This window comes from Dreissena polymorpha, chromosome 1 (genome assembly GCF_020536995.1).
Source record: "Dreissena polymorpha isolate Duluth1 chromosome 1, UMN_Dpol_1.0, whole genome shotgun sequence".
Classification (NCBI taxonomy): domain Eukaryota; kingdom Metazoa; phylum Mollusca; class Bivalvia; order Myida; family Dreissenidae; genus Dreissena; species Dreissena polymorpha.
The window spans coordinates 142,840,997-142,867,935 of NC_068355.1; the positions used below are offsets into that span (position 1 = coordinate 142,840,997).

The following is a 26,939-nucleotide window of genomic DNA, read 5'->3' on the forward strand; positions in this document are numbered from 1 at the left end:
ACAGGCTTATCTGAGATAACACTTTTCATGTGCATAAAGCCCTATTTTCCCAGACTTCATGTGCATAAAGCCCTATTTTCCCAGACTTCATGTGCATAAAGCCCTATTTTCCCAGACTTCATGTGCATAAAGCCCTATTTTCCCAGACTTCATGTGCATAAAGCCCTATTTTCCCAGACTTCATGTGCATAAAGCCCTATTTTCCCAGACTTCATGTGCATAAAGCCCTATTTTCCCAGACTTCATGTGCATTAAGCCCTATTTTCCCAGACTTCATGTGCATTAAGCCCTATTTTCCCAGACTTCATGTGCATTAAGCCCTATTTTCCCAGAGGAAGGCTGTAGTCTATTACTTGCTGCCGTGTATTGTACTTTCAGGGTTACCCACTCCACAGACTGTAAGGCATTTCATGGCTTGTTTAGATACCTTGAAGACAACATCATATTCAAAGATAAATCTGGTAAGTTCTTCATTTACTATTTAGGTATAGTGCTTATGGTAAATGGTGTAATTGACTGGCAATTATCTAGATTTGCAAAAGCTAGGCTATAAATAAACTATTTATGACATTTTTTAAATGGTTTGTAGTTAAAATAAAGCATACCAGTTTAGATCAGAGATTCCAAAAAAAGCATAATTTCCTATATTGTGTTGGTTAAATAATCATGTGTACTTGAAACATTATTATTAAAATAAAACGTTAACACATATTTAATTGCATTTCTGCTTATTATTGTAGGTGGAAATTGTTATGAATCTATATATGTAAATGAGCTGCTCTTGGAAAGTTGTGATTATTATATGTGCATTGAGTATTGTCCGAGATAAGCCTTTGCAGTCTAAACCGCCTTATATGGTACACAATCTTGTTATGAATATATGTAATTTTCTTTTTAAAGATCTATTAAAGCCAAAATTAAGTCTAGGCAAAGTTTTTCCTTCCAGATAATCTTGGTCCACACTTAACGCACATGCATAAAATCCAGTTTTCTCAGAGCTTGGTTTGTACCTACTTAGTCTTGTTTTTCACCCTTCACTGCATGTTTCAGGGATGTGGCAGTGTATAGCCGCGGTTGCTGACAAGGCCTTTGAAAAGTTCCTGGACATTACAGAGGAAAGGGTGAGTTCATCCTCCTAGTTATTCTTTTTATGCCCCCGGATCGAATGATCGGGGTATATTGTTTTTGGCCTGTCTGTCTGTGTTTCTGTTTGTAAACTTTAACCTTGGTCATAACTTTTGCAATATTGGAGATAGCAACTTGATATTTGGCATGCATGTGTATCTCATGGAGCTGCACATTTTGAGTGCTGCAAGGTCATGGTCAAGTTCATCCTTCAATTTCAAAGGTCAAATATATGGCTTCAAAGCGGCGCAAAAGGGGCATTGTGTTTCTGACAAATATATCTGTTGTTATTTTATTTTTTGTAGATTTTAATTGTATTGTATTCTTGTAATATTGTCTCTAAGTTGAAATGTACAAAAGTTATTGCCTTTTTTTCTACTTAGAACTGCAGCTAAATAATGATGATGAAAATACAGACGTCATCCGCAATGAAAGTACACCTCAGACAGATCCAAACATGTTATATTTCATAGGTAGCATAGTTTAGTGGTCCTCTGATACCTTTCATTCAATTATGACCTTGGGGTCTAAAATGGCCACACCAAATTCATATTGACTGTTTAAGCAAAATAACTTCAAACCTGTTTCCCTGAAACTACAAGGCTAAACGATTGTATATATGGTAAGCTAAACAAAAATGTGAGATGGCATCATTGGGGCGTTTTTTAGGGAAAATGGTGCATAAAACTTGATGCCAAGCTCTGTATGTTTGTGTTACACTGACAGGGCCGCTCAGATGAGAGGGAGCAAGAGTTGGAGACTCACGCCCAGTTCCTGCTTGTCAAGTTTAACCACCTTCACCGTCGCATCAGACGCGTTGCTGACAAGTACCTCATCATGCTCATAGAAAAGTGGGTAGTCATCTCGAAATCTTCATAGATTACAATTTTTTGGTGTTTGAAAAGTAAGTGGTTATCACACAGTTGTACAAATGTAAAAAAATGAAATTTTGAAGGTTCATATTCAAATGTTTTAGACTATTTTAAAGATTAAAAAAAAAAGCTTTATTGCAGAATTACGATTCACATTGTCCATTTTATTGCTTTAATTATTGGGAAATTAATTTCAAACAATTTATAAAAAATTATTTTTAAGTAGCCTATTAAAAATGTGAGCTAGTGATTTCCTTTGAGCTGCTCATTGTGTGTCACGCATTCTCAACATTTACCTTGTTTACACTCTAAAGGCCACATTTATTTTCAAATCTTTATGAAACTCGGTCGGATCATTTGTCTCAATGATGTCTCATCTGAGTTCCAAACTGGGTCAAGTGAGGTCAAAAACTAGGTAGCAAGTTTAAATCAAAGAAAACACTTGTTTACACTCTAGAATGCACATTGTAGGTCCATTTTAAAATCATGTCAATTGAAGCACATGGCCACCAGAGGTTGGGGCTGTTTTGCTTACATTTTTTCAGTGAAACCTTGTAACACTGTAATAAAAGTCACACTTGTTTGTAATCAGTTTGAAACAAGATTAGAACAATTTTTATAATGACCGTGTTAAAAAATGGTTGTGGGTAAAAGCAAAGTTCAATAATTGTTCTGGGTAATAAGCAACATCAGAAGTCACATTTATTTCACAACATCACAAAACATGATCAAAACCTCTGTCAGCTCTTTTGGGTTTCTAATGAGCTTCCAACAGCATTTGGCCTTTGTTTACTGTTTTAATGGCTTCTTCGTTTATAGGTTTCCTCATTTGTTGTGGAGTGGGAATGTGTTGAAGACAATGCTGGACATCTTACAGCTGTTATCCAAATCACTTGAAGTGGTAAATTATAAATGAATTGCCTCATTTACAGACTACTGTACATATACTTAATATACTGTTTTAGTAAAATAAGAATCTTTGAAACATATTAAATTGTAATATTAATATGCTGCTTAATCAGTTTATATTGATTTCATTGATAATTTTAGTATTTATTTGTCTTATTTAAATAATATTTGTGTATGGATGCACTTTTTTTCCATGTTCACATATAACAAGAAATGATATGAGCCTCCTGCTGAGAAAATGTGCTTTAATGCATGATCATAAAGTGTGATCCCAGATTAGCTTGTGCACTTGATCATAAAGTGTAATCCCAGATTAGCTTGTGCACTTGATCATAAAGTGTGATCCCAGATTAGCTTGTGCACTTGATCATAAAGTGTGATCCCAGATTAGCTTGTGCAATTTGATCATAAAGTGTGATCCCAGATTAGCTTGTGCACTTGATCATAAAGTGTGATCCCAGATTAGCTTGTGCTTTAATTCATGATCATAAAGTGTGATCCCAGATTAGCTTGTGCTTTAATGCATGATCATTAAGTGTGATCCCAGATTAGCTTGTGCACTTTGCAAAGGCTAATCAGGTATGACAGGTTTGGCTTTGAAAGTATTTTTTTAAGGAAGTCTCTTCATAGCCAAAGTCCAGTTTATGTGGAAAGAGTGGTCAATGATGAGTCTGTACAGACTGCTTATGCTGATTTGGGACCACACTTTATGCACATGCATTTAATTGCCGTGTTCCTTATATTAAATACAGACCAACTCCTCTCAATGGTTACCTCAGCTACAGATTTACGGTAACAAGTGATCTCAAATTTACAGGTTTATGGTAACAAGTGATCTCACATTTACAGGTTTAAGGTAACAGGTGATCTCACATTTACAGGTTTATGGTAACAAGTGATCTCACATTTACAGGTTTAAGGTAACAGGTGATCTCACATTTACAGGTTTATGGTAACAAGTGATCTCACATTTACAGGTTTAAGGTAACAAGTGATCTCACATTTACAGGTTTGGGGTAACAAGTGATCTCACATTTACAGGTTTAAGGTAACAAGTGATCTCACATGTACAGGTTTGCGGTAACAAGTGATCTCACATTTAAAATGTGTCTTGATCTGGAGGATTTCTTCTTTGTGTACATTTGTTGTGTAATAAAAATCCTTACACTTTACTGAATAACGGGACTATTGATGTATGGTTTCCTGCCAAGAATGAAAAAGGAAATAGAACATTGATAATTAAAACCATGATTAATCAGTATTGCATGATTTGTTATGAGAGTAGGTTTTTTTATGAGAAATTTCTGATCCAGTTAAATTCATGCTGTTAACTTAAGACACATATCCCTCATTTCATCAATATTTTAACTATATGCCTTGACCAAAGCCCCATACAAATATCAGTATAAGACAAGCGTGTAAATGATGTAAGATAAACAATAGATTGCTGGTCAAAGACCTGCATTATTTGATTGTGCACATTATTACTTATATGTATAGGTTTCTCTTTAGTTAAATATCAGCTGTGCTGTGGGAAATGGGCTTGAATGCATTTAGTGTGGTTCCAGATTAGCCTGTGATTTCTTAAAAGACTTGCCGGGGAAACACTTTGCCTCAACAGAATTTTCGTTAAGTGTAACACAAAAAATCCATGAAAACTAAGTGTCATCCCCAATCAGCCTGTGAAGACAGGCTAATCAGGGATAACACTGTACACACACACCTGAACCCTTTCAGTGCTGGAACAAAATTTTGAAGGCCTTTGCAAACAGTTTGGATCCTGATGAGACACCACAGAATGTGGTGTCTCATCAGGATCCAAACTGTTTGCTATTTTGATAGTATTCTTTGAAAAAAATCGCAGAAAATGCGAATTTTAGAAATTTAGCAGACAACATTTTAGCAGATGACAAATTTCCCAGCATGCAAAGGGTTAAACTGGGTCATCCTAGATCAAGGCTTATACACATGTTACTGATGTTTAACAACATGTTACTGATGTTTGACAACACAGGATCCACACCAGCATGCTCCAGAGTTCCAGGTTCCCAGGTCAGACTACATCCTCCGTGTCAAAGACAACATGATGGAAAGAGAAGTAATTGACATATGGAACAAAACTTTGAACACTGTTTTAAAATGTGTTTATTTGATGCCCTTATAATGAGTTGAGGTTTTGTGTCATATTTTGTCATGTTAGGAGTGCGTTCAGATCTAGGAAGATATTGGAAAATGGACTTAAAAATAATAAGATATTAGAAAAAAATCATGAACACCTTGAACATGCTTGTTACTTCATATAATCTTCGATTAAATTCATTGAAATGTTTTAGACAGAAAAATCAAAATTCTTAGTTTGGATAGTCATGTCTTATATATTTTGGCAATACAAGAAAGGCTGTAATATTATATAAGATGCAAGTCAGTTTTTTGGGGATACGAAACATGTACACAAAATTCTATTTTACCACATCCAGTAATGTTGCTTGCAAAGCATAACATCCATTAAAATTATATTGCTATTCTGGGTTTAGTTTGTACAGATAATATCATCTATGGTATAATCTTGAAGTTTTCCTTTCAGTAGTTTGTATGCATCCTTATGTTGTAAAGATAATATCATGGAAAACTGAGCTGTATCATGGGAATGCTATGGAATAATCTTGAAGTTTTTCTTTCAATAGTTTGTATGCATCCTTATGTTTGACTATAAGAAAAAAGAGTTTAGTTGCAATGTGTATAAAAGCTTACAGTGTAGGCTATATGTGATCTACACATACTCTGCCCTATCATCTCACTAATTCACCTGTAGGCTACTGTGTTCACCTGTAGGCTACTGTGTTCACCTGTAGGCTACTGTGTTCACCTGTAGGCTACTGTGTTCACCTGTAGGCTACTGTGTTCACCTGTAGGCTACTGTGTTCACCTGTAGGCTACTGTGAAGGACTTTGCGGCTCGTAGCTCCCAGATCCTGCAGGAGTCGATGAAATGGGCTCCCCAGGCCACGCGCTCACACCTGATGGAGTACCTGCTGGAGATAGAGAACACTTCCCAGGCCTTGTTTCAGCACTCGGGCCTCGCCCTGGCAACGGAGAGTGTCCTCAACTACGCTGGATATAACAAGAATGCAGCCGCACTTGGGGTGAGCCTTTCACTAAGTTACTGCTGGACCGATATTCACCGAGCTTCTTTAAGATTGGTGCCACTTGTTAAGAGTTATTTAAGAAGTTTTGTGAATATCCCCCAATGAACGCAATTAGTGCTCCCTCTGTCCAAAAATTTATTTTATAGCTATAATGTGTAATATTTGATAGCTCACTAATAAGTATAATAGTTCAACATATATTTATTCTTTTCACTCAGCACTTTATAATATAATAGATATATGGATATTATAGTGTCTGATTTTCCTGTAAATGCACACAAATGTAAATCTATTTGTCATTAAATTCAATCTAAATTTTTTTTTCTACTCCTTTATGTTTGCATGAAAGAATACAAATTAACACATGAAGGCAATTTTGAATTTTTGGCATGCTAATTTTTAGCTTACCAGTGAGCTGTTTTGATCCCCTTTTGTGTGATGTTCGTTGTTTTTCGTCTGTCATTTGTTGTCAACATTAACTTTCTAAGCACACAAATGGCATCATTTATTGCTCAATTTTTACAAAACCTTGTCAAAAGATTTGTGCCAATGAAAGCTCAGTAGAGATAAAACTGGGTCATTTGAATACATGTAAATAGTGAGGTCACAAGGTCATTTGAAAGAAAAAGCTTGTAAACACTTTACAAGTAATAAGTTTGCTCAATGATAATGAAACATGCTGAGATCATTTGTTCTTCAAAATGATTCCTTTCTTGTGAAGAAACATAGCTGCCAGGGTGTGTAGCGGTTTTCCATATACTGCTGTAGTTAAATTTCTTCAACAGATTAGAAGACACGTTTTGTCGAATCACCGTGATTGTATAGCTGGACCACCTATGTCATTATAAATCTTGATCATCTTTGCCATTGTAAATCTTGATCACCTTTATCATTGTGTATCAAGTAACAAATCTGTGGACCGGTATTTTACAATGGTAACCAATTTAAACGTTAACATGGCACTGCATGCTGAGTGTATTTAGTAACGTGTGTGTTGTATCCTAACAGGAGAACGATGACCCTTTGCTCAGAGTATGTATCCTTGGTTTATCATTATGCATATCTCTCCGTATAATATCTTGTGTTTCCCATTTGTGTGGAATATGAATATCTAATCAAAACACTTAAGTTCTTTTGCTGAAACATTGTTTTGTTGCCATATTAATATCACCTTTCCCTTTTTGAATGATTTTAAAACATCTCCCATTCCCTATATTCTCCGCATGTATGACAACTAATTAACTATACCCTGGTTTCAATGCATAGGAAGAAAATTACACCTTTATTTAGCTCAATTCGCATTAATTTCTTTGGTAAGCTTTTATGGGGTTTCTGATTCATATTTAGCTGACTGGCATGTCCTTGCATGAAAAATGCAAGATCTACAAAGTTTTATTTGCATAGATTTCTTCTAGCATAAGAACTCATACAATGTACAAGTTTAATAAGTTGCCGATAATTATCTGTGTATTGGGGAAATGAATTATTTTCAGCAAGGGTACCATGTTTCTATATTGCAAGACATTTCTAGATACCTAATACACCAGTTGATAATCAGTATTTTTAGTGCTCAGAAAAAGATAATGTTTGCATTTGAAATTTATATTTGTTAGAATGATATAGGTATAATGGCAGTAAAAATGCAAATTCTATAGAATATGTTGAACTGATTTCTGCTGTTACATTTAAACATGATTGTTTTAACACATTCTCACAATGTGTAATATAAGAGTATGATTAATGAATAATTTATTTATAATATTTATAATATACTATATTGGATAATGCTAAAACATTTTTTTTATTTTGAATGTGTATATCTTAACCAAAACATTTTCTGATGAGTTTTTTTAATAAGAAATGTTGTTTTTGAATGGTGCTATGATTTTTGTGTGTTCTGTGCTGAAATGCTGTGATGCAGAAACTGGAATTCTGTACTGAGAACATATGTTTTTGACCCTGATGGGTATGTTATGTACAAGATATCAATGTACTATGATATTTGATGGGTATGTTATGTACAAGATATCAATGTACGATGATATTTGTTGGGTATGTTACGTACAAGATATTAATGTATGATGATATTTGTTGGGTATGTTATGTACAAGATATTAATGTACGATGATGTTTGTTGGGTATGTTATGTACAAGATATCAATGTACGATGATGTTTGTTGCGTGTCGGGAAAACTGGGCTTAAAACATGTGCTTAAAGTGTCGTCCCAGATTAGCATTTGCAGTCCACATAGACTAATCAAGGACTACATTTTCTGCTTGTATGGTATGTTTTGTTTAAAGGATGTCTCTTATAAAAATCAAGTTTAAGCGGAAAGTGTTGTCCCTGATTTGTTTTTGCTGACTTTACAGGCTTATATGGGCAAATTTTTAGGCACATGCGTCAAGCCTAATTGTGTCTTTTTCTGAGAGAACTGGGCTTAATTCATGTGCGTAAAGTGTCGTCCCAGATTAGCCCGTCAGTCCGCACAGGCTAATCAGGGACAACACTTTATGCACTTGAATTAAGCCCAGTTTTCTCAGAACGAGACACAATTGTGCCAGAATGAGGCTCAGGTTGTTGATGGGAGAATGTATGTTTGTAGAGCTCCACCCTGGAGAGGAGGCCCAAATGTGTGACATCTGACAGCTCGAGCTTCATGGCCAACTTGAGTCTGAGGAGCAGATTTATGGGAGAGGTGGGAATCCGGGGCTACATAGTAACATTAGTCTGAGAGGACAAGAATGGGCTTGTCCAAGTACAATGTATCTGTAACTAGCAATATTGTTTAAACAATCAATGGAGAGTTTCACGGAGGCCCTGTCTTGAAAAATTGGTTACATGAGTGTTAAGAGGTTTATCTACTTTCATTTTTAAGCCCCCGGATCGAATGATCGGGGGTATATTGTTTTTGGCCTATCTGTCTGTCTTTGCATCTGTCTGTCTGTCTGTCATTGTGTGTGTCTGTCCCAACACTTTAACCTTGGTCATAATTGAAGATAGCCACTTGATATTTGGCATGCATGTGTATCTTATGGAGTTGTAAATTTTGAGTGGTGAAAGTTCAAGGTCATCCTTCAAGGTCAAAATATCTGGCTTCAAAGTGCAGTAGGGGGCATTGTGTTTCACAAACACAGCTCTTGTTATTTTGTTATTTTTATCATTGGAAGCATAACTTTTATCATTTTGCAAAGTTATATTGCCGTTCATTATTTGTTTTAGAGCATAATATACTTGGTAACATGCATAAAGTCATGTATTGGTTTTTAAGTAATTTGCTGAATAAAATAATTGGAAATTACTTTTAAGTTTTGTTTTGTGAATATAATATTCACAATCAATGGTTATGATGGGAAACAATTTGGGAACGACAATACAATTTTAAGGCTGCAGTCCAACAGGACATGTGGCTTCAAAAGTTGATCCTAAGGCAGCGGTCAAACTGGACACGTGGCTTTAAAATTTTATCATTAGGCAGCGGTCCAACTTGACATGTGGCTTTAAAAGTTGCTCATTAGGCAGGGGTCCAACTGGACTTGTGGCTTTAAAAGTTGATCATTAGAAAGCGGTCCAACTGGACTTGTGGCTTTAAAAGTTGCTCATTAGGCAGCAGTCAATCTGGACCTGTGGCTTTAAAAGTTGATCATTAGGCAGGGGTCCAACTGGACTTGTGGCTTTAAAAGTTGATCATAAGGCAGCGGTCCATCTGGACTTGTGGCTTTAAAAGTTGATCATTAGGCAGCGATCCAACTGGACACTTGGCTTTAAAAGTTGTTCACTAGGCAGCGGTCAATCTGGACATGTGGCTTTAAAAGTTGCTCATTAGGCAGTGGTCCAACTGGACATGTGGCTTTAAAAGTTGCTCATTAGGCAGTGGTCCAACTGGACATGTGGATTTAAAAGTTGATCATTAGGCAGCCGTCCTACTGGACATGTGGATTTAAAAGTTGATCTTTAGGCAGCGGTCCAAAAGACATATGGCTTAAAAAGTTGATCCTTAGGCAGCAATCCAACTGAAAAAGTGGCTTTACAAATTGATCATTAGGCAGCGGTCTTACTGGACAGAAAGTTGATCCGTAGGCAGCGGTCCAACTGGACATGTGGCTTTAAAAGTTGATCATTAGGCAGCGGTCAATCTGGACATGTGGCTTTGAAGGTTGCTCATTAGGCAGCGATCCAACAGGATATGTGGCTTTAAAAGTTGATCATTAGGCAGCAATCAATCTGGACATGTGGCTTTAAAAGTTGCTCATTAGGCAGCGGTGAAACTGGACATGGGGCTTTAAAATTTTATCATTTGGCAGTGGTCCAACTGGACCTGTGGCTTTAAAAGTTGATCCTTAGGCAGTGGTTCAAGTGGACATGTGGCTTAAAAAGTTGATCATTAGGCAGGGGACCATCTGGACCTTGGCTTTAAAAGTTGATCATAAGGCAGCAGTCCAACTGGACTTGTGGCTTTGAAAGTTTATAATTAGGCAGCTGACCAACTGAACCTGTGGCTTTAAAAGTTGATTATTAGGCAGCAGTCAATCTGGACATGCGGCTTTAAAAGTTGATCATTAGGCAGCTGACCAACTGGACATGTGGTTTTAAAAGTTGATCCTTATGCAGCGGTTCAACTGGACATGTGGCTTTAAAAGTTGATCCTTATGCTGCGGTTCAACTGGACATGTGGCTTTAAAAGTTCAGCATTAGACAGGGGACCATCTGGACCTGTGTCTTCAAAAGTTGATCATAAGGCAGCAGTTCATCTGGACATGTGGCTTTAAAAGTTGATAATTATGTTAAGGTGTCTTAATATTGGTTTAATGCGTCACGAAAAATATATTGTGTGTTTTATGCAACCTTAAAGGCATGCAATGTGACCTGATGTGATCCAACGTGACATGTTTCAGCAATTACAGTTATTTTAAATTTTTCTATTGTAAACAGGTTTTAAAAGGCCACTGTTTTGAAAATTGTTTTTTTTTCTCCCCCTATCAGATTGCTGTCTTGTTGTTTTTCTGCTAAAAAGTCATGTCCCTGTTTTTTATATAAAGTGTAATACCTCTTATATACTATTATAAAATATATACATGTAAATTTCATGGCCATTCATGTTCCCCATGTTTCTTTACTTTAAACCCTGGATATATGCTACAATCATATAATAAACCACACACACACACATACGCACACACACACACACACAAGCACACACACACAAAGCAAACATGAAGCTTGTTTAGTGATATTCATAGTGAATGTGTTTAGTGACTTTCATAGTGAATGTGTTTCTGTACCAGATCAGTGGAATGAGAAGCATATGTGGAGACCAGGAGCTGGTGAAGATTCTCTGTGAGAGACTGGAGCTGGCCTGCAAAGAGACAGGTATGATTGTGGATAGTTTGGGGGGGGGGGGTATCTTGTACAACTATGGGATATGGATCAACAAGAGATACTTTTATTTCATTGAGGAACTTTCTGTTTACTTCAAAACACATATATGTTCTAAAGAGAGATTCTTTCAAGAAAACATTGTTGGACCTACAGAGATACTATTTTTCTCTTCAAAAAATATATTAGCCGCGTTTTAGGACAACTGAGCTTTGTTCATTGCGTTAAGTGCCCCATATAAATCAGGGTAATCAGGAAAGAAACTTTCTACCGAGTCTGAGACTGGATTTTTGTTTAGAAAAGAGATTTCCTTTTTGACAAAAAATTCCATAGATAAGGAAAGTGTCGTCCCTGATAAGCCTGCGTGGACTGCTCTAGCTTATCCGTGACGACACTACTCTCATGATGATTTTTAACCAGGTTTTCCGAAGGAAAAAACTGGTTATTAGATTGGCGAATGCGGGCGGGCTGGCGGGCGGGCGGAACAAGTTTGTCCGGCCCATAACTATGTCGTTCATTGTCAGATTTTAAAATCATTTGGCACATTTGTTCACCATCATTGGACGGTGTGTCGCGCGAAATAATTACGTCGATATCTCCAAGGTCAAGGTCACACTTTGAGTTCAAAGGTCAAAAATGGCCATAAATTAGCTTGTCCTGGCCATAACTATGTCATTCATTGTGAGGTTTTAAAATCATTTGGCACATTTGTTCACCATCATGGGACGGTGTGTCGCACGAAAGAATCACGTCAATATCTCCAATGTCAAGGTCGCCACGACTAAAAATAGATTTTTTTTAAAAACAAACTTACAAAGGGGGTTAATTTTGTTTGTTCATTTCAAAAGTTCAGTTTCTCCCTTTATCAGATTTTTTTTTCACAATGAAAACCTGGTTTTGTGACAATTTTGTCCCTTGTAAGTGAGTTATTTTCCTGAATATCTATTTGTTCTTTGTTATTGACCTCATGGTGTATGGGTTTAAAAAAAAGTGCACCTTAAAACTTCCTCTTAAATGACAGTTTGCATTAGGATAAATAACATTGATCATCTATGATACATGTTGCTTGGAGAAGCTTTTGGGGTAAAGAACTTGTTAACTGTTACTGCTTATCCATGTTTTAAACATATTTTGATACGCTTTTGAACTGGTGATTGAATTGCTATTTTGTCCTGAATGAAATAAATATTTTCTGAGACCGGTATATATTCATGTATGTAATAGTAAAAGCTCATCCAATGGAAGATACTTAAATGGTTAGAGTGCAAAGACTCTGACTTATTGTTGTCCGGTTTAAGAATCCAAATTTACTGAGGCTTTTGCATATAATTTTGTTCATATAAAATATGTTAATGAAGAGCTTTTGTTATCACCTATATTGTCAGTCTTTTGTCATGCGTTTTCATAATTTACCTTGTGAGGCCTCATCTTGATGGAACGTGGTAAGGAAGTTTGTCCCTATGAAATACCTGCTAATTTTAAAACGTGGTCACAAAGGGTTTATAATTTGGTCACTTGATCAGATTAAAGGAAAGGCTTGTGAACACCGTAAAATTCCCCATTTATAGCCCAGTCTTCATGAAACTTAGTCTGAAGATTTGCCCCAGTGATATCTTTTGATTAAGAATCATGTAGGTTTAAGAATTCTGTCACTAGGTCAATACAAGAAAAAAGCTTGTGAATACTCTAAAAGCAAAAATTATTGCCCACTGCACATAAAACTTGGTTGGGACATTTGTCCCAATGATATCTTCATGAAGGCTGAATTCAAAGGGTTCAAATTAAACACAAAACTTATAAAAAAAATTAACACAGTACAGGCTGCATATTCACAAAACATGTCAAAATAAATGTCACCTTGTGAACAGATTTAAAATAAAATCTGTATGTAACATAATTAGAGAATTTCTTCCAGTGATATCATGTCAGACTTTTAACTGGGTCATTAAGGGTCAAAACTCGTTACCTGATAAAAGTAAAGAAAAATCTTTTGAACACTCTAGAGGCCACATTTATTTTACAATCTTTATGAAACTTGGTCAAAGCATTTGTCCCAAAAATATCTTGGGCACTTTTGAAACATGGTAATATTGGGTAAAAAACTAGTTTGCTAGGCCAAATAAAAGTACATTTGTTAGACATGGTTCTATGCTATTGAAATACATGGTGCCATGTGGCAGTTTTCCTTATGAGCAGTAGTAAAACTATTTGTACACTCTACATGTCGTATATTTTTGTTGACCCACACACAAAACTTTCAAATACATGAAAAAATTGTGCTGTTTTGATATTTTGGATGAGTTTGAAAATGATCGTAGTGTGTCGAAAAGCATGGCTGCCATCACAGGTGGTTAGCGTGTGGCTATGACATTAATTAGTGAAAACATCGTTTTGAATGATAAATTATCATATAATAACGAAAAATCAACTTTTCTGAAAAAAAAATGTCACTATCAAATATACATATAACAAGGTATCCAACTCAAAATCACCCGAAAACGGGGTGTATCACGATCTTTGTCTTATTCATCGCAGAAATGAATTGCCTTTCTGGAAATTTATATGTCTTGCAATATTTTTACAAATACTGGGTCAACTTATAAGAAATAATATGATGCACAACTCGTGTGACCCAGTTAACATTGATCAGACCGTATTTATGACTGAAATCTTCACGGATTAAAGAGCATTTTTCCTGCAAAGTTCACGGACCTCGATACCATAATTCAATAAAACGTATGAAAAAACATTCTTACTGTGCTTGCCGTTGCATTATGCATCAAAACTAACTGTCCAGCGCATTTTGAAACCTTTGTTTACATACATTTCAACTAGCTGACATTTTAAACACAAGAGTGATTTCATTGGTCCAATTCGAAGGTGTGTCTTTACAACTGGAGATTTCATTCATAAATACGGTATAATCGATGTTAACTGGGTCAAGCGAATTGTGTATCACATTATTTCTTAAAATTTAACCCAGCATGTGTAGAAATATTACAAGATATATATATATGTCCAGAAAGGAAATTCATTTCTGCGTTGAATATAGACCAGGTTCATGAAAATCGCTGCAAAATTGATGAAGTAATGGCTGTTCAAAACGATGCACCCCGTTTTCGGATGATTTTGAGTTGGATACCTTGTTATATATATATATTTGATAGTGAATTTTTTTTCTTCAGAAAAGTGGATTTTTCATTATAATATGATAATTTATCATTCAAAATGATGTTTTCATTAATTAATATCATAGCCACACGCTAACCACCTGTGGCTGCCATGTGTGTTGAGCAAATTTGCTTACTCATATAAACTTGTAGAATCTACTTGTTCTGAAATAATTCTTCAAAGATATTTATTTCACTTCAGTTTACTACACATGTATCTTTCTATTTTTTTCCTGAATGTGATACTTGCATTTTTGTAATACAGTGGCATTTATTAGGCTTTTATTGAACAATTATATTGCAATTGTTGCTAGTTATTTTTTTTTTGTGGAATATTTTATTCTTGCAAGTAACTTCTGTTTTATTTGATCTCACCCTGTTTTGACAACGTTTAATGCCGCTAGTGACCATGATGTTTATGTACCCATGATTGCTTTTGTACAGTTAAGAAACAGAGGTTTTTAAGGCTGAACATTGGAGGTAAGCAATATACAAGTGCACGTATTGTCTTTTGCATTGTATCTACGCTTTTGCTGTGTCGTTCTTTACTTGGCACTGGGGAATTAACTTTTTGAAAGTTTACTCTAATCTGCCCTCATGTTGCAGTTATGTAAATTTGTTAACCATTTAAATGGCTTTGTAAATGTTACAGGCGAATAACCCACTTACTTATGCATAATATCAGTAAAATAAAATACTTATGTGTAGCCGTGTTACTTAATCCTATGTTTGTTTTAATGTCATAAATACTGACCTGTTATCGTATGCTTATACTTTCCAAGGGGAAATAACTCATCCGGAATTTTAACTGGGAATCCGCCACCTCAATACCGTAATACAGGCCAGGTTAAACATAGTGCAATGCAACCTAGCCAAAAATCGGTAACCAACCCTCAATATTCTTTCCGGATCAACCAGGTGTATACGTGTCTTTTACGGCTCTGAATTAAAATATTGTTTTTCACTTGGTTGATTGGGGTTTTGAATAGATAAATTGTGTTATTTATCTTTTTATTTCTCATTCGGATTAATTTGTGTGGATTTAATGGATTTTGTTTCATTTGTAAAAGGTAAGCCATGCTTGTTTTTATCGAACAATGGTTTATTTCTACCATGCTGGGTGTTTTCAGGCGCGAACGACCACGTGCAAAACGTGCTCTTCTAATACATTGCTAGAACGTGCAAAGCATGTTCTTCTAATGTGTTACGAGATCGTGCAAAGCGTGTTCTTCTATTGACAGATTGTTTATCATTTGCCATTGTGTGCAATAATGATTTTAACGTTCCGTATGACAATCTAATTGATCGTCATTTTATTTTTCATCTGTTTTGAATTAAACTTTTGTTTAATTTATGATCTACGGCAGTATTATTATAATTTTCATTATGGTCAAATAATGATTTTATGTGCCGTATGATAATCTGGTCTGTGACCAGTTTATGGTTGAATATGCTTTGCTCTTGTTTTTCATATATTCGACTACATGATGGTCGCAGAAACAAGAGTGGATAAATACCCGGTGACTTCGCAGATCATGGATGATAGTTGCAGTATCAGTCACCGGGTATCGGGCACGATCGCGACCGTACTATGCTAAGTCTCTTAGACAGTCGGTCAACATCAGACCATATGGCGACACCCGTCAGCCGGTCTTTGCCCGATGGCATTGGTCAAGGACATCGACCAATGCCGGACCATTTGGCATCCGCCATACGGTCATTATCCGGTGACAACACTGGTCATGATATGACCGGTACGTCACCGGGGACGTTGATCACGGACCATTGATCGACGTCTGACCGGCCGGTCCGGTCACCGGTCATGTCACCGGTCCGGTCCGGTCATTGATCACCGGTCCGGTCACCGGTCATGTCACCGGTCCGGTCCGGTCACCGGTCCGGTCCGGTCACCGGTCATGTCACCGGTCCGGTCCGGTCACCGGTCCGGTCCGGTCACCGGTCCGGTCCGGTCCGGTCCGGTCACCGGTCCGGTCATTGATCACCGGTCCGGTCCGGTCACCGGTCCGGTCCGGTCACCGGTCATGTCACCGGTCCGGTCACCGGTCATGTCACCGGTCCGGTCACCGGTCATGTCACCGGTCCGGTCACCGGTCCGGTCCGGTCACCGGTCCGGTCCGGTCACCGGTCCGGTCATTGATCACCGGTCCGGTCCGGTCACCGGTCCGGTCACCGGTCATGTCACCGGTCCGGTCACCGTACATGTCACCGGTCCGGTCCGGTCACCGGTCATGTCACCGGTCCGGTCATGTCACCGGTCCGGTCATGTCAACGGTCCGGTCCGGTCACCGGTCCGGTCATTGATCACCGCTCCGGTCACCGGTCAACAGTCATCAGTTAGGCCTGCCACCGATAACACCAGTCACCGGTCAAGAAGAAGAACTCGGTCTTCTTCATTGAATTATTCTCCTATTCTTCGTTGAATACATCGTCTTCATCAAGGATTAGACATCGGACACGCTCTTCTTCGTCGAGCAGTTCTCATCGTCGCGGCTCTCGTAAGCGATCACGTCGTCACTCACGGAGACGTTATTCTAGAAGATCTCGGCCTCATCGCAGCCGATCCACATCTCGGCCGATCCAGATCTCGACATCGCAGGAAACGAGGACGCCGTCAACCTTCACGTAGACATCAGCGGACTGCATTGAGCACCACTGGATAGTTATCGAACATACCTCTCCTTCATTGAGCAGTTCTCGGCGTTGATACGCTCGTAAGCGATCATGTCAATGCTCACGGAGACAATATTGTAGAAGACAATATTTCCAGCGTAGCCGAACAATATTTCGGCATCGAAGTTATATGGATGTCGCCACTTCTCACGTAGGCGTTAATGAACCTACTGGTCATATCGACGTTCTCCATTTTATTCCTTTAGGAATATCATGTCTCCATTCCACGTGTGATGGTTCTTCTTATGGCATCCACACATGTTGAAGTCACCGAGCCGTAGTTGTATACGAACACTAGTTCGTTTAACATTCAGGCTTCGGGATAAGCTGTTCTTTTCTCCACTACGACTACAAGGACACTTATGCCTATTAATACTGATAATCTACCGTTGTTTTCCGGTTAACATTATCAGATGACTTCGTGGATGGTCATTCTTCTGCACCAGATATTTCCATTCTGACGCAGTTATATTATACCGGTCCCGATCACCGGACATCGGTCACCATTCATCGGTCATATCACCGATCACTGATCACCGGTCAGAATAAGTGATGTCTCATCGCCATCGGATTGGATTTTTTTTGGCATGATCTTCTTTTCCGAGCAGTGCTTGACATTGATAACAGACCATATGGATTCCACCATTTTTCGGTCTTTAACTGGTAACGTCACCGGTCATATTATGACTGGTCCGTTCACCGGGCTACAGTTACCGGTCATTGACCTGTCCGGTTCGGTCACCACTTACCAATTACCGGTATTCCACTGTGTTTTCATCGGTCAATTTTTAGTATCACGGGTATCGTCTACATTACATAGTTGTATACCCCTGGCTATGATTGTATTGAATACTATATTTTATGGATTCAACAATCTACATGACTTTTTGTGTTTTTCAATACTGATGTTCTACTGGCGACGGTTACCAAATCATGCTATATCTGTTATTTGTACTTCTATCTCAACCGGCTACATGCAGACTACTGGTCTTGCAGATAGATCGGCTGAAGTGGGCTCGGAGACTAGCATTGAGGTCGAACATTACTATTTGACCTCTATTAATTTATGTTCGAGACCCGAAGGATGAATTGTTTTAACCGCCTTTACCTGTCGGCTACAGACTTTGCAGTCAGTGTCACGGAACAGTTGGGACACATTAATGACGCTAGCAGGATTAGCAAGACGACATTTGTATCGACTTCTGCTTTTCTATTGCTCCTACGGCAGTGCATATTTTCAAGCTACTGGAATCAACAAGAGTTCTGATACATAGGATTGCCTATCAGATTGACGGCTACAGTCTTGTAGATGGCTTAGGACCTATTGAACTCAGATCTTAGATCCTAGGATCTGGAGGAACCTCATCTTAAAGTTATTCTTCTATTACACTTCTGGCCATAACAGGCCGTCTTCCTATAACTGGTCGTATTCCTTTCGGAATTCGTCCAGGTTAGAAGTCTTGAAGTAAATGGATTAATCAAGTCAGAATTTAAGACTTCCATGCATTCTACCGGCAAGCGTGGACCCGCTTAAGGTTATCCCTAGGGTTTTCACCTTTTTCTGCCATCACACCTCCGATTCCGGAGGTACCACTATCAATCATATTTCCGTACTTCGCAAATCGATGACTTCGCGACCTGTATTATCCAGGATTTTAAAGGCGCCTGTTATTGGTTCAAGAAGAGGCTATATTCTGTAGATAGGTCATAAACTTATAAGTGTTAAACACTGTCCTATTCTACCAATTTTCAAGTGTGTTTGGAGTGGGAAAGTTCGGCTTGCCGTGGTTTCTTTGCCCACCCATCCTTGACAAATGGTTCCGGTCACCGGTCGGTATTTACCGGTCCGGTCACCGGTCCTTCTGCTGAGACGTCTTTTCTTACGTCCGTTTCAGCTTTATTTTTAAGATAATTGTATTAATCTCGGGATTATTTAATGACACAGATTTCCATCCTTTTGTCATTATTTACCACTATTCAGTGGTGTCTATACTAGAAGATTATCTTGGCAAGAATATAGTTTATTCTACCACAACCTTCCTTACATCTTATACAGATGTGAGCAGATAAGGTTATGGACGATCACATAGAACAACGTATCTTGATTTTCTCAATTATGTGGTATCCTAACGAATATCACCTGCACATCTACATCTTGAAAAGCGAAAATTCTTTATAGCTGTTTTTCATTTACAACACATTTTCACGATTCCTTTGTGATGGTTTCAACTATCACACATCGGTCGTGGTTTACTTACAGACACGGAGGTGATCATATTATCACTCCTTGTAACTGGAAATCAGGAACTTATTCGTTCTTTGCAAGAACAACAAATTTTCTCTATCGTCTTTCTCATACCAGTTCGTCTCGCCCTGTTGGACCTTTTGTCCTGCAGTTCTTTCTTTCGAATTTTTTTTTTTTCCGTTGGGTTCAATAATGTAATTGCGCATGCGCGGCAGTGAAGTTGCAGACGAGTTGCATGGTGTACATAGTATATCAAAGAATGTTGTTTATCATCAAACGCTAGTTATTAGCGTTATGCGATCGTATATCGCAGTGTATACCGGTATGCTGAACAACGTCAACAATGCAGTTCACAGAAATCGATCCAGCAGGGTGTGCGATTGTTATACATTCGTCCATTGACATAAACTGGAATATCTTGCCTTCTTGGTGAGTTTTTGCAATAACTGAGTTTTTGCCATAATTTCATGAAATATACTTAATGAACCATGGGATTATGGTTCTACGACCTTTTAAGTCTCCTGTACAATTATTTTCAGGAAACTTCTTCACAGGTCAAATATCATATCTCACTGAGACATATTTTTACTGATCCAAACATGTGCCACTTCATGTCTGGCCATTAATAACTTTTAGTTATCTCTACAGAAGAACGTTTTTCTGTTAGAGTTTCAATCCTTGTTACTTGTGCAAGGATAATTCCATCAGAACTGTATAAAGGTTCTATGGAAATTCATTTTTTACTGGGTAATTGAGAGCATAGTTATTACCTTAATCACTCTGCTAGATACATAGAGGTTTTTCTCATCTTTTTCTTGATGATAAGAAATTTGTTCTTTTCTTCATCAAAGGATAGAGATTATGCTTTCGTATACCTTGTTTTGTGTAAGTCATCGCAACTCTGTGCTGTCTTACCTATTTTGGAACTGATCCAAACTATGGAACGTCAACACTATGTTTTTCGTTCCTTTACCTTCTTAAGCGGTTTTGACTTGTGTAACATGTTGGGATGCTTAATGAGCTCCTTATGAACCTTTTTCATCAGGCTTATTAACAGTTCCAATATAATTTTAAGACGGTTTTCCTTCTTATTATGGCTTTTACGATACAGAGAAGTGAAATTCATGCTTTTTCTGTTGAATACGACCAATTCCAGTTGGATCTATTGTCGTTTTCACTTTGTTGTGTCAGCCAGGATTCCTTGCTTAATATCAAGTCCTCTATATGGCTTCTACCTTCAAGTTTCCAAGTTTTCTTAAACTGGTAGTCATGAAGATGAGGATAAACTTCTTTGGGCAATCAGGGCTTTGAAGTTCTATCTCAGCAGTGTTAGTCAGAAGTCCATTCGAGGTTCTCAAAGACACTCTTCATTTCCCCAAAAAAGGGGGGGGGAGATGTGTCTGCGGCTTCTATTTCTCGGGGTTAGACCTCGACTAAGGAAAGTTAATCTTATCCTTTCTAAGGATTCATTCCTTTTTAGGATCTGACCGCATGAATTAAGAGCTCTGTCTGTTTTGTGGGCATATATTAATCACACCCCACTTTTTGACGTGCTCTAAGCTGTTTACTGGAGGAATCCGACCACCTTGTCATCTTTTTATCTTCGTTTTCTGAAGTGCCAACAATACAATTTGTATACGTTTGGGCTTGTTGTGGTTTCACTAACGGTAGTGTCTTCTTTACGACATAGACATATTACTCTGTCCGAGAAGTCATAATTTATACCGTTTTAACGAAGATTACTTGATATCATTAGCTGATAACCCTGTTTATGGGTTCTACTGTGTTGGGAAAATATATACGAACCTTCCCACCGCAGCTGCAAAATCAGCATACGATAACAGGTCAGTATTTATGACATTAAAACAAATTTTTTAAATAAAATTCATTTTAATTATTAAATACTTACCTGTTATCGGTAAGTCCCACCTCCCACCCCGCTATTCGATTAATATTTTTGTATATATATTGAAAGAATATTGAGGGTTGGTTACCGATTTTTGGCTAGGTTGCATTGCACTATGTTTAACCTGGCCTGTATTACGGTATTGAGGTGGCGGATTCCCAGTTAAAATTCCGGATGAGTTATTTCCCCTTGGAAAGTATAAGCATACGATAACAGGTAAGTATTTAATAATTAAAATGAATTTTATTTAAAAAATTTGTTTTATGCACCTGTGTGCTTGACAAGTATTTGCATTGACCACTAACTATTTTAAACATGTTTTTTTAATAAAAATACAGCAGTTACTAGCTTTTGTTAGCATGTGGCATGTCATGCTTTGTTGGGGATTGAACTCGTGCGCATGAGCACAAATTCAACATATGGAAGGCTTGTTATTGGCCCAAGATTTATTTTAATTAATAAAACATGTGATAAATCTGCATAATTATCAATAATTTCAAATTTATATATTGTTTTTACTTACAATGTCTTAAACATTAAATAAATATTAGTTAAAAAAACATGCAAAAATGCTGTTTTGCTTCAAACATTATTTGTTTATTTAACATAATAGAAGATGACAGGTTAGCACAAGAAAATCTTGATAATAAAAAATGATAATTATGAAATAAAGTGCATCTGGAAAAAAAAATAAGGACACAAGATTTATAATCTCAGCAAGTTCACTATATATCTTATGTTATAAGTCCTACATTTAGCAATTTTAGGATACTTAAGTGCCTCAATGCAGGACTTCATTTAAATCCCAAAAATATGTTGCAACATCTGGAAAGGACATGAAATCTAAAGAGGAAACACTAATCTAATTCTCAGCAACTAATGACCGGAATTTAATGAAACTTTATGGAAAGCTTCACTACCAAGAGGAGATGTGCATATTATCAGCGGGTTCTGGTCGGATGATTTTTCACAGAGTTATGGCCCTTTGAAATTTTCCATTAACTGTACATATAGTGCAATTCTTGTCCGGGCTATTTCTCAGCAACTAATGATTGGAATTCAATGAAACTTTATGGGAAGCTTCACTACCAAGAGGAGATGTGCATATTATCAGCCGGTTATGGTCAGATGATTTTTCACAGAGTTATGGCCCTTTGAAATTTTCCATTAACTGTACATTTAGTGCAATTCTTGTCCGAGCTATTTCTCAGCAACTTATTACGGGAATTCAATGAAACTTTTTGGGAAGCTTCACTACCAACAGGAGATGTGCATATTATCAGCCGGTTATGGTCAGATGATTTTTCACAGAGTAATGGCCCTTTGAAATTTTCTATAAACTGTACATATAGTGCAATTCTTGTCCGGGCTATTTCTCCCCAACTACTGACTGGAATTCAATGAAGCTGTATGGGAAGCTTAACTACCTTGAGGAGATGCGTATGTTATTTTTGGGTTCTGGTTAGATGATTTATTTAGAGAGTTATGGCCCTTTGAAATTTTTAAGTTGCTAAACCATCCATAGTATTATTTTGTCCAAAGTTATGCCCCTCAAGACGTTTCCTTATATCTGAATATATAAAGCAATATTGTGACAAAAAAACCTTTGGGGGTATCACCCGTCTCCGACGGTTTCTTGTTTCTTCCGCTATTGGTTGTATACCAGTAAAGTTCTGGTTTCCTTTTGTTTTATTTTCCATGTGTGAGAACACAATTTTCTTTTGATGTGCCAGTCCTAGATTTCAGACTTATTTTGAGCCTTAATTTTTACTCCCAGTTTCCTGAAAGCACTGACAGATGGATGTGCATTCTATTTGTAGATGTGGAGGAATGCAAGCAGGCCATGTTCAGAGTGACCTCCCTTCTTGTCAGCATGAACGGTAACACATAGAGGATATATGAATTGCACTGTGAGAAAACTGGGTTAAAGGAATTTGCATAAAGTGTCATTCCAGATTAGCCAGTGCCGATTACTGTATTTTTGTTAAGAAGAGTCATCTTTAATATGAAAAATACATTTAAAGCCGAAAGTGTCGTCTCTGATTAGCACGTACTGACAGGCTGATCAGGAACAATACTTCCTGCACATACATTAAACCAGGCTGATCAGGGACAATACTTCCTGCACATACATTAAACTAGGCTGATCAGGGTCAATACTTCCTGCATATACATTAAACTGACAGTCTGATCAGGAACAATACTTCCTGCACATACATTAAACCAGGCTGATCAGCGACAATACTTCCTGCACATACATTAAACTGACAGGCTGATCAGGGACAATACTTCCTGCATATACATTAAACTGCCAGGATGATCAGGAACAATACTTCCTACACATACATTAAACTGCCAGGCTGATCAGGGACAATACTTCCTGCATATACATTAAACCAGGCTGAACAGGGACAATACTTCCTGCACATACATTAAACTGACAGGCTGATCAGGGACAATACTTCCTGCACAAACATTAAACTGACAGGCTGATCAGGGACAGAACTTGCTTCATATACATTAAACTGTCAAGCTGATCAGGGACAATACTTCCTGCACATACATTAAACTGTCAGGCTGATCAGGGACAATGTTTCCTGCACATACATTAAACTGCCAGGCTGATCAGGGACAATACTTCCTGCACATACATTAAACTGTCAGGCTGATCAGGGACAATACTTCCTGCACATACATTAAACTGCCAGGCTGATCAGGGACAATACTTCCTGCACATACATTAAACTGTCAGGCTGATCAGGGACAATGTTTCCTGCACATACATTAAACTGCCAGGCTGATCAGGGACAATACTTACTGGACATACATTAAACTGACAGGCTGATCAGGGACAATACTTACTGGACATACATTAAACTGACAGGCTGATCAGGAACAATACTTCCTGCACATACATTAAACTGTCAGGCTGATCAGGGACAATACTTCCTGCTCATACATTAAACTGTCAGGCTGATCAGGGACAATACTTCCTGCACATACATTAAACTGACAGGCTGATCAGGGACAATACTTCCTGCACATACATTAAACTGACAGGCTGATCAGGGACAATACATCCTGCATATACATTAAACCAGGCTGATCAGGGACAATACTTCCTGCAGATACATTAAACTGACAGGCTGATCAGGAACAATACTTCCTCCACATACATTAAACAGTCAGGCTGATCAGGGACAATACTTCCTGCACAAACATTAAACTGTCAGGATGATCAGGGACAATACTTCCTGCACATACATTAAACTGACAGACTGATCAGGGATAATACTTCCTGCACATACATTAAACTGCCAGGCTTATCAGGGAAACTACTTCCTGCACATACATTAAACTGACAGGATGACCAGGGACAATACTTCCTGCACATACATTAAACTGTCAGGCTGACCAGGGACAATACTTCCTGCACATACATTAAACTGACAGGCTGATCAGGGACAATACTTCCTGCACATACATTAAACTGACAGGCTGATCAGGGACAATACTTCCTGCACATACATTAAACTGTTAGGCTGATCAGGGACAATACTTCCTACATATACATTAAACTGTCAGGCTGATCAGGGACAATACTTCCTGCACATACATTAAACTGTCAGGCTGATCAGGAACAATACTTCCTGCACATACATTAAACTGACAGGCTGATCAGGGACAATACTTCCTGCACAAACATTAAACTGACAGGCTGATCAGGGACAATACTTCCTGCACATACATTAAACTGCCAGGCTGATCAGGGAAACTACTTCCTGCACATACATTTAACTGACAGGCTGATCAGGGACAATACTGTCTGGACATACATTAAACTGTCAGGCTGATCAGGAACAATACTTCTTGCACATACATTAAACTGTCAGGCTGATCAGGGACAATACTTCCTGCACATACATTTAACTGACAGGCTGATCAGGGACAATACTTCCTGCACAAACATTAAACTGACAGGCTGATCAGGGACAGTACTTGCTTCATATACATTAAACTGTCAAGCTGATCAGGGACAATACTTCCTGCACATACATTAAACTGTCAGGCTGATCAGTAACAATACTTCCTGGACATACATTAAACTGTCAGGCTGATCAGGAACAATACTTCCTGCACATACATTAAACTGCCAGGATGATCAGGGACAATACTTCCTGGACATACATTAAACTGTCAGGCTGATCAGGAACAATACTTCCTGCACATACATTAAACTGTCAGGCTGATCAGGGACAATGTTTCCTGCACAAACATTAAACTGCCAGGATGATCAGGGACAATACTTCCTGGACATACATTAAACTGACAGGCTGATCAGGGACATTACTTCCTGCACATGCATTAAACTGACAGGCTGATCAGGAACAATACTTTTTGCGCATACATTAAACTGTCAGGCTGATCAGGGACAATACTTCCTGCACATACATTAAACTGACAGGCTGATCAGGGACAATACTTCCTGCATATACATTAAACTGCCAGGCTGATCAGGGACAATACTTTCTGCACATACATTGAACTGACAGACTGATAAGGGACAATAATTCCTGCACATACATTAAACTGCCAGGCTGATCAGGGAAATTACTTTCTGCACATACATTTTACTGACAGGCTGATCAGGTACAATACTTCCTGCACATACATTAAACTGTCAGGCTGATCAGGGACAATGTTTCCTGCACATACATTAAACTGCCAGGCTGATCAGGGACAATACTTCCTGCACATACATTAAACTGTCAGGCTGATCAGGGACAATACTTCCTGCACATACATTAAACTGCCAGGCTGATCAGGGACAATACTTCCTGCACATACATTAAACTGTCAGGCTGATCAGGGACAATGTTTCCTGCACATACATTAAACTGCCAGGCTGATCAGGGACAATACTTACTGGACATACATTAAACTGTCAGGCTGATCAGGGACAATACTTCCTGCACATACATTAAACTGACAGGCTGATCAGGGACAATACTTCCTGCACATACATTAAACTGACAGGCTGATCAGGGACAATACTTCCTGCACATACATTTTACTGACAGGCTGATCAGGGACAATACTTCCTGCACATACATTAAACTGCCAGGATGATCAGGGACAATACTTCCTGCACATACATTAAACTGTCAGGCTGATCAGGGACAATGTTTCCTGCACATACATTAAACTGCCAGGATGATCAGGGACAATACTTCCTGGACATACATTAAACTGACAGGCTGATCAGGGACAATACTTCCTGCACAAACATTAAACTGACAGGCTGATCAGGAACAATACTTCCTGCACATACATTAAACTGTCAGGCTGATCAGGGACAATACTTCCTGCACATACATTAAACAAGGCTGATCAGGGACAATAGTTCCTGCACATACATTAAAGTGACAGGCTGATCAGGGACAATACTTCCTGCATATACATTAAACTGTCAGGCTGATCAGGGACAATACTTCCTGCTCA

The 26,939-nt window shown here is 38.1% G+C and overlaps 1 protein-coding gene across 17 annotated transcripts in view; it reads left to right on the plus strand.

Moving 5' to 3' along the window:
- LOC127853111 (phosphatidylinositol 4-kinase alpha-like) overlaps positions 1-26,939 on the plus strand; it is a 190,812-nt gene that overhangs the window by 119,468 nt on the left and 44,405 nt on the right. For 13 of the 17 annotated variants that reach the window (XM_052387420.1, XM_052387411.1, XM_052387427.1 and 10 more), the window contains 11 exons: positions 379-461; positions 1,051-1,121; positions 1,852-1,976; positions 2,817-2,898; positions 4,921-5,004; positions 5,839-6,048; positions 7,060-7,083; positions 8,655-8,747; positions 11,335-11,419; positions 15,040-15,075; positions 23,258-23,317. In XM_052387420.1, coding sequence (XP_052243380.1) covers positions 379-461; positions 1,051-1,121; positions 1,852-1,976; positions 2,817-2,898; positions 4,921-5,004; positions 5,839-6,048; positions 7,060-7,083; positions 8,655-8,747; positions 11,335-11,419; positions 15,040-15,075; positions 23,258-23,317 — 953 coding nt within the window. The remainder of the gene's footprint in view (positions 1-378; positions 462-1,050; positions 1,122-1,851; positions 1,977-2,816; positions 2,899-4,920; positions 5,005-5,838; positions 6,049-7,059; positions 7,084-8,654; positions 8,748-11,334; positions 11,420-15,039; positions 15,076-23,257; positions 23,318-26,939) is intronic. The other 4 variants (XM_052387348.1, XM_052387449.1, XM_052387354.1 and 1 more) reach the window with 3 other exon arrangements.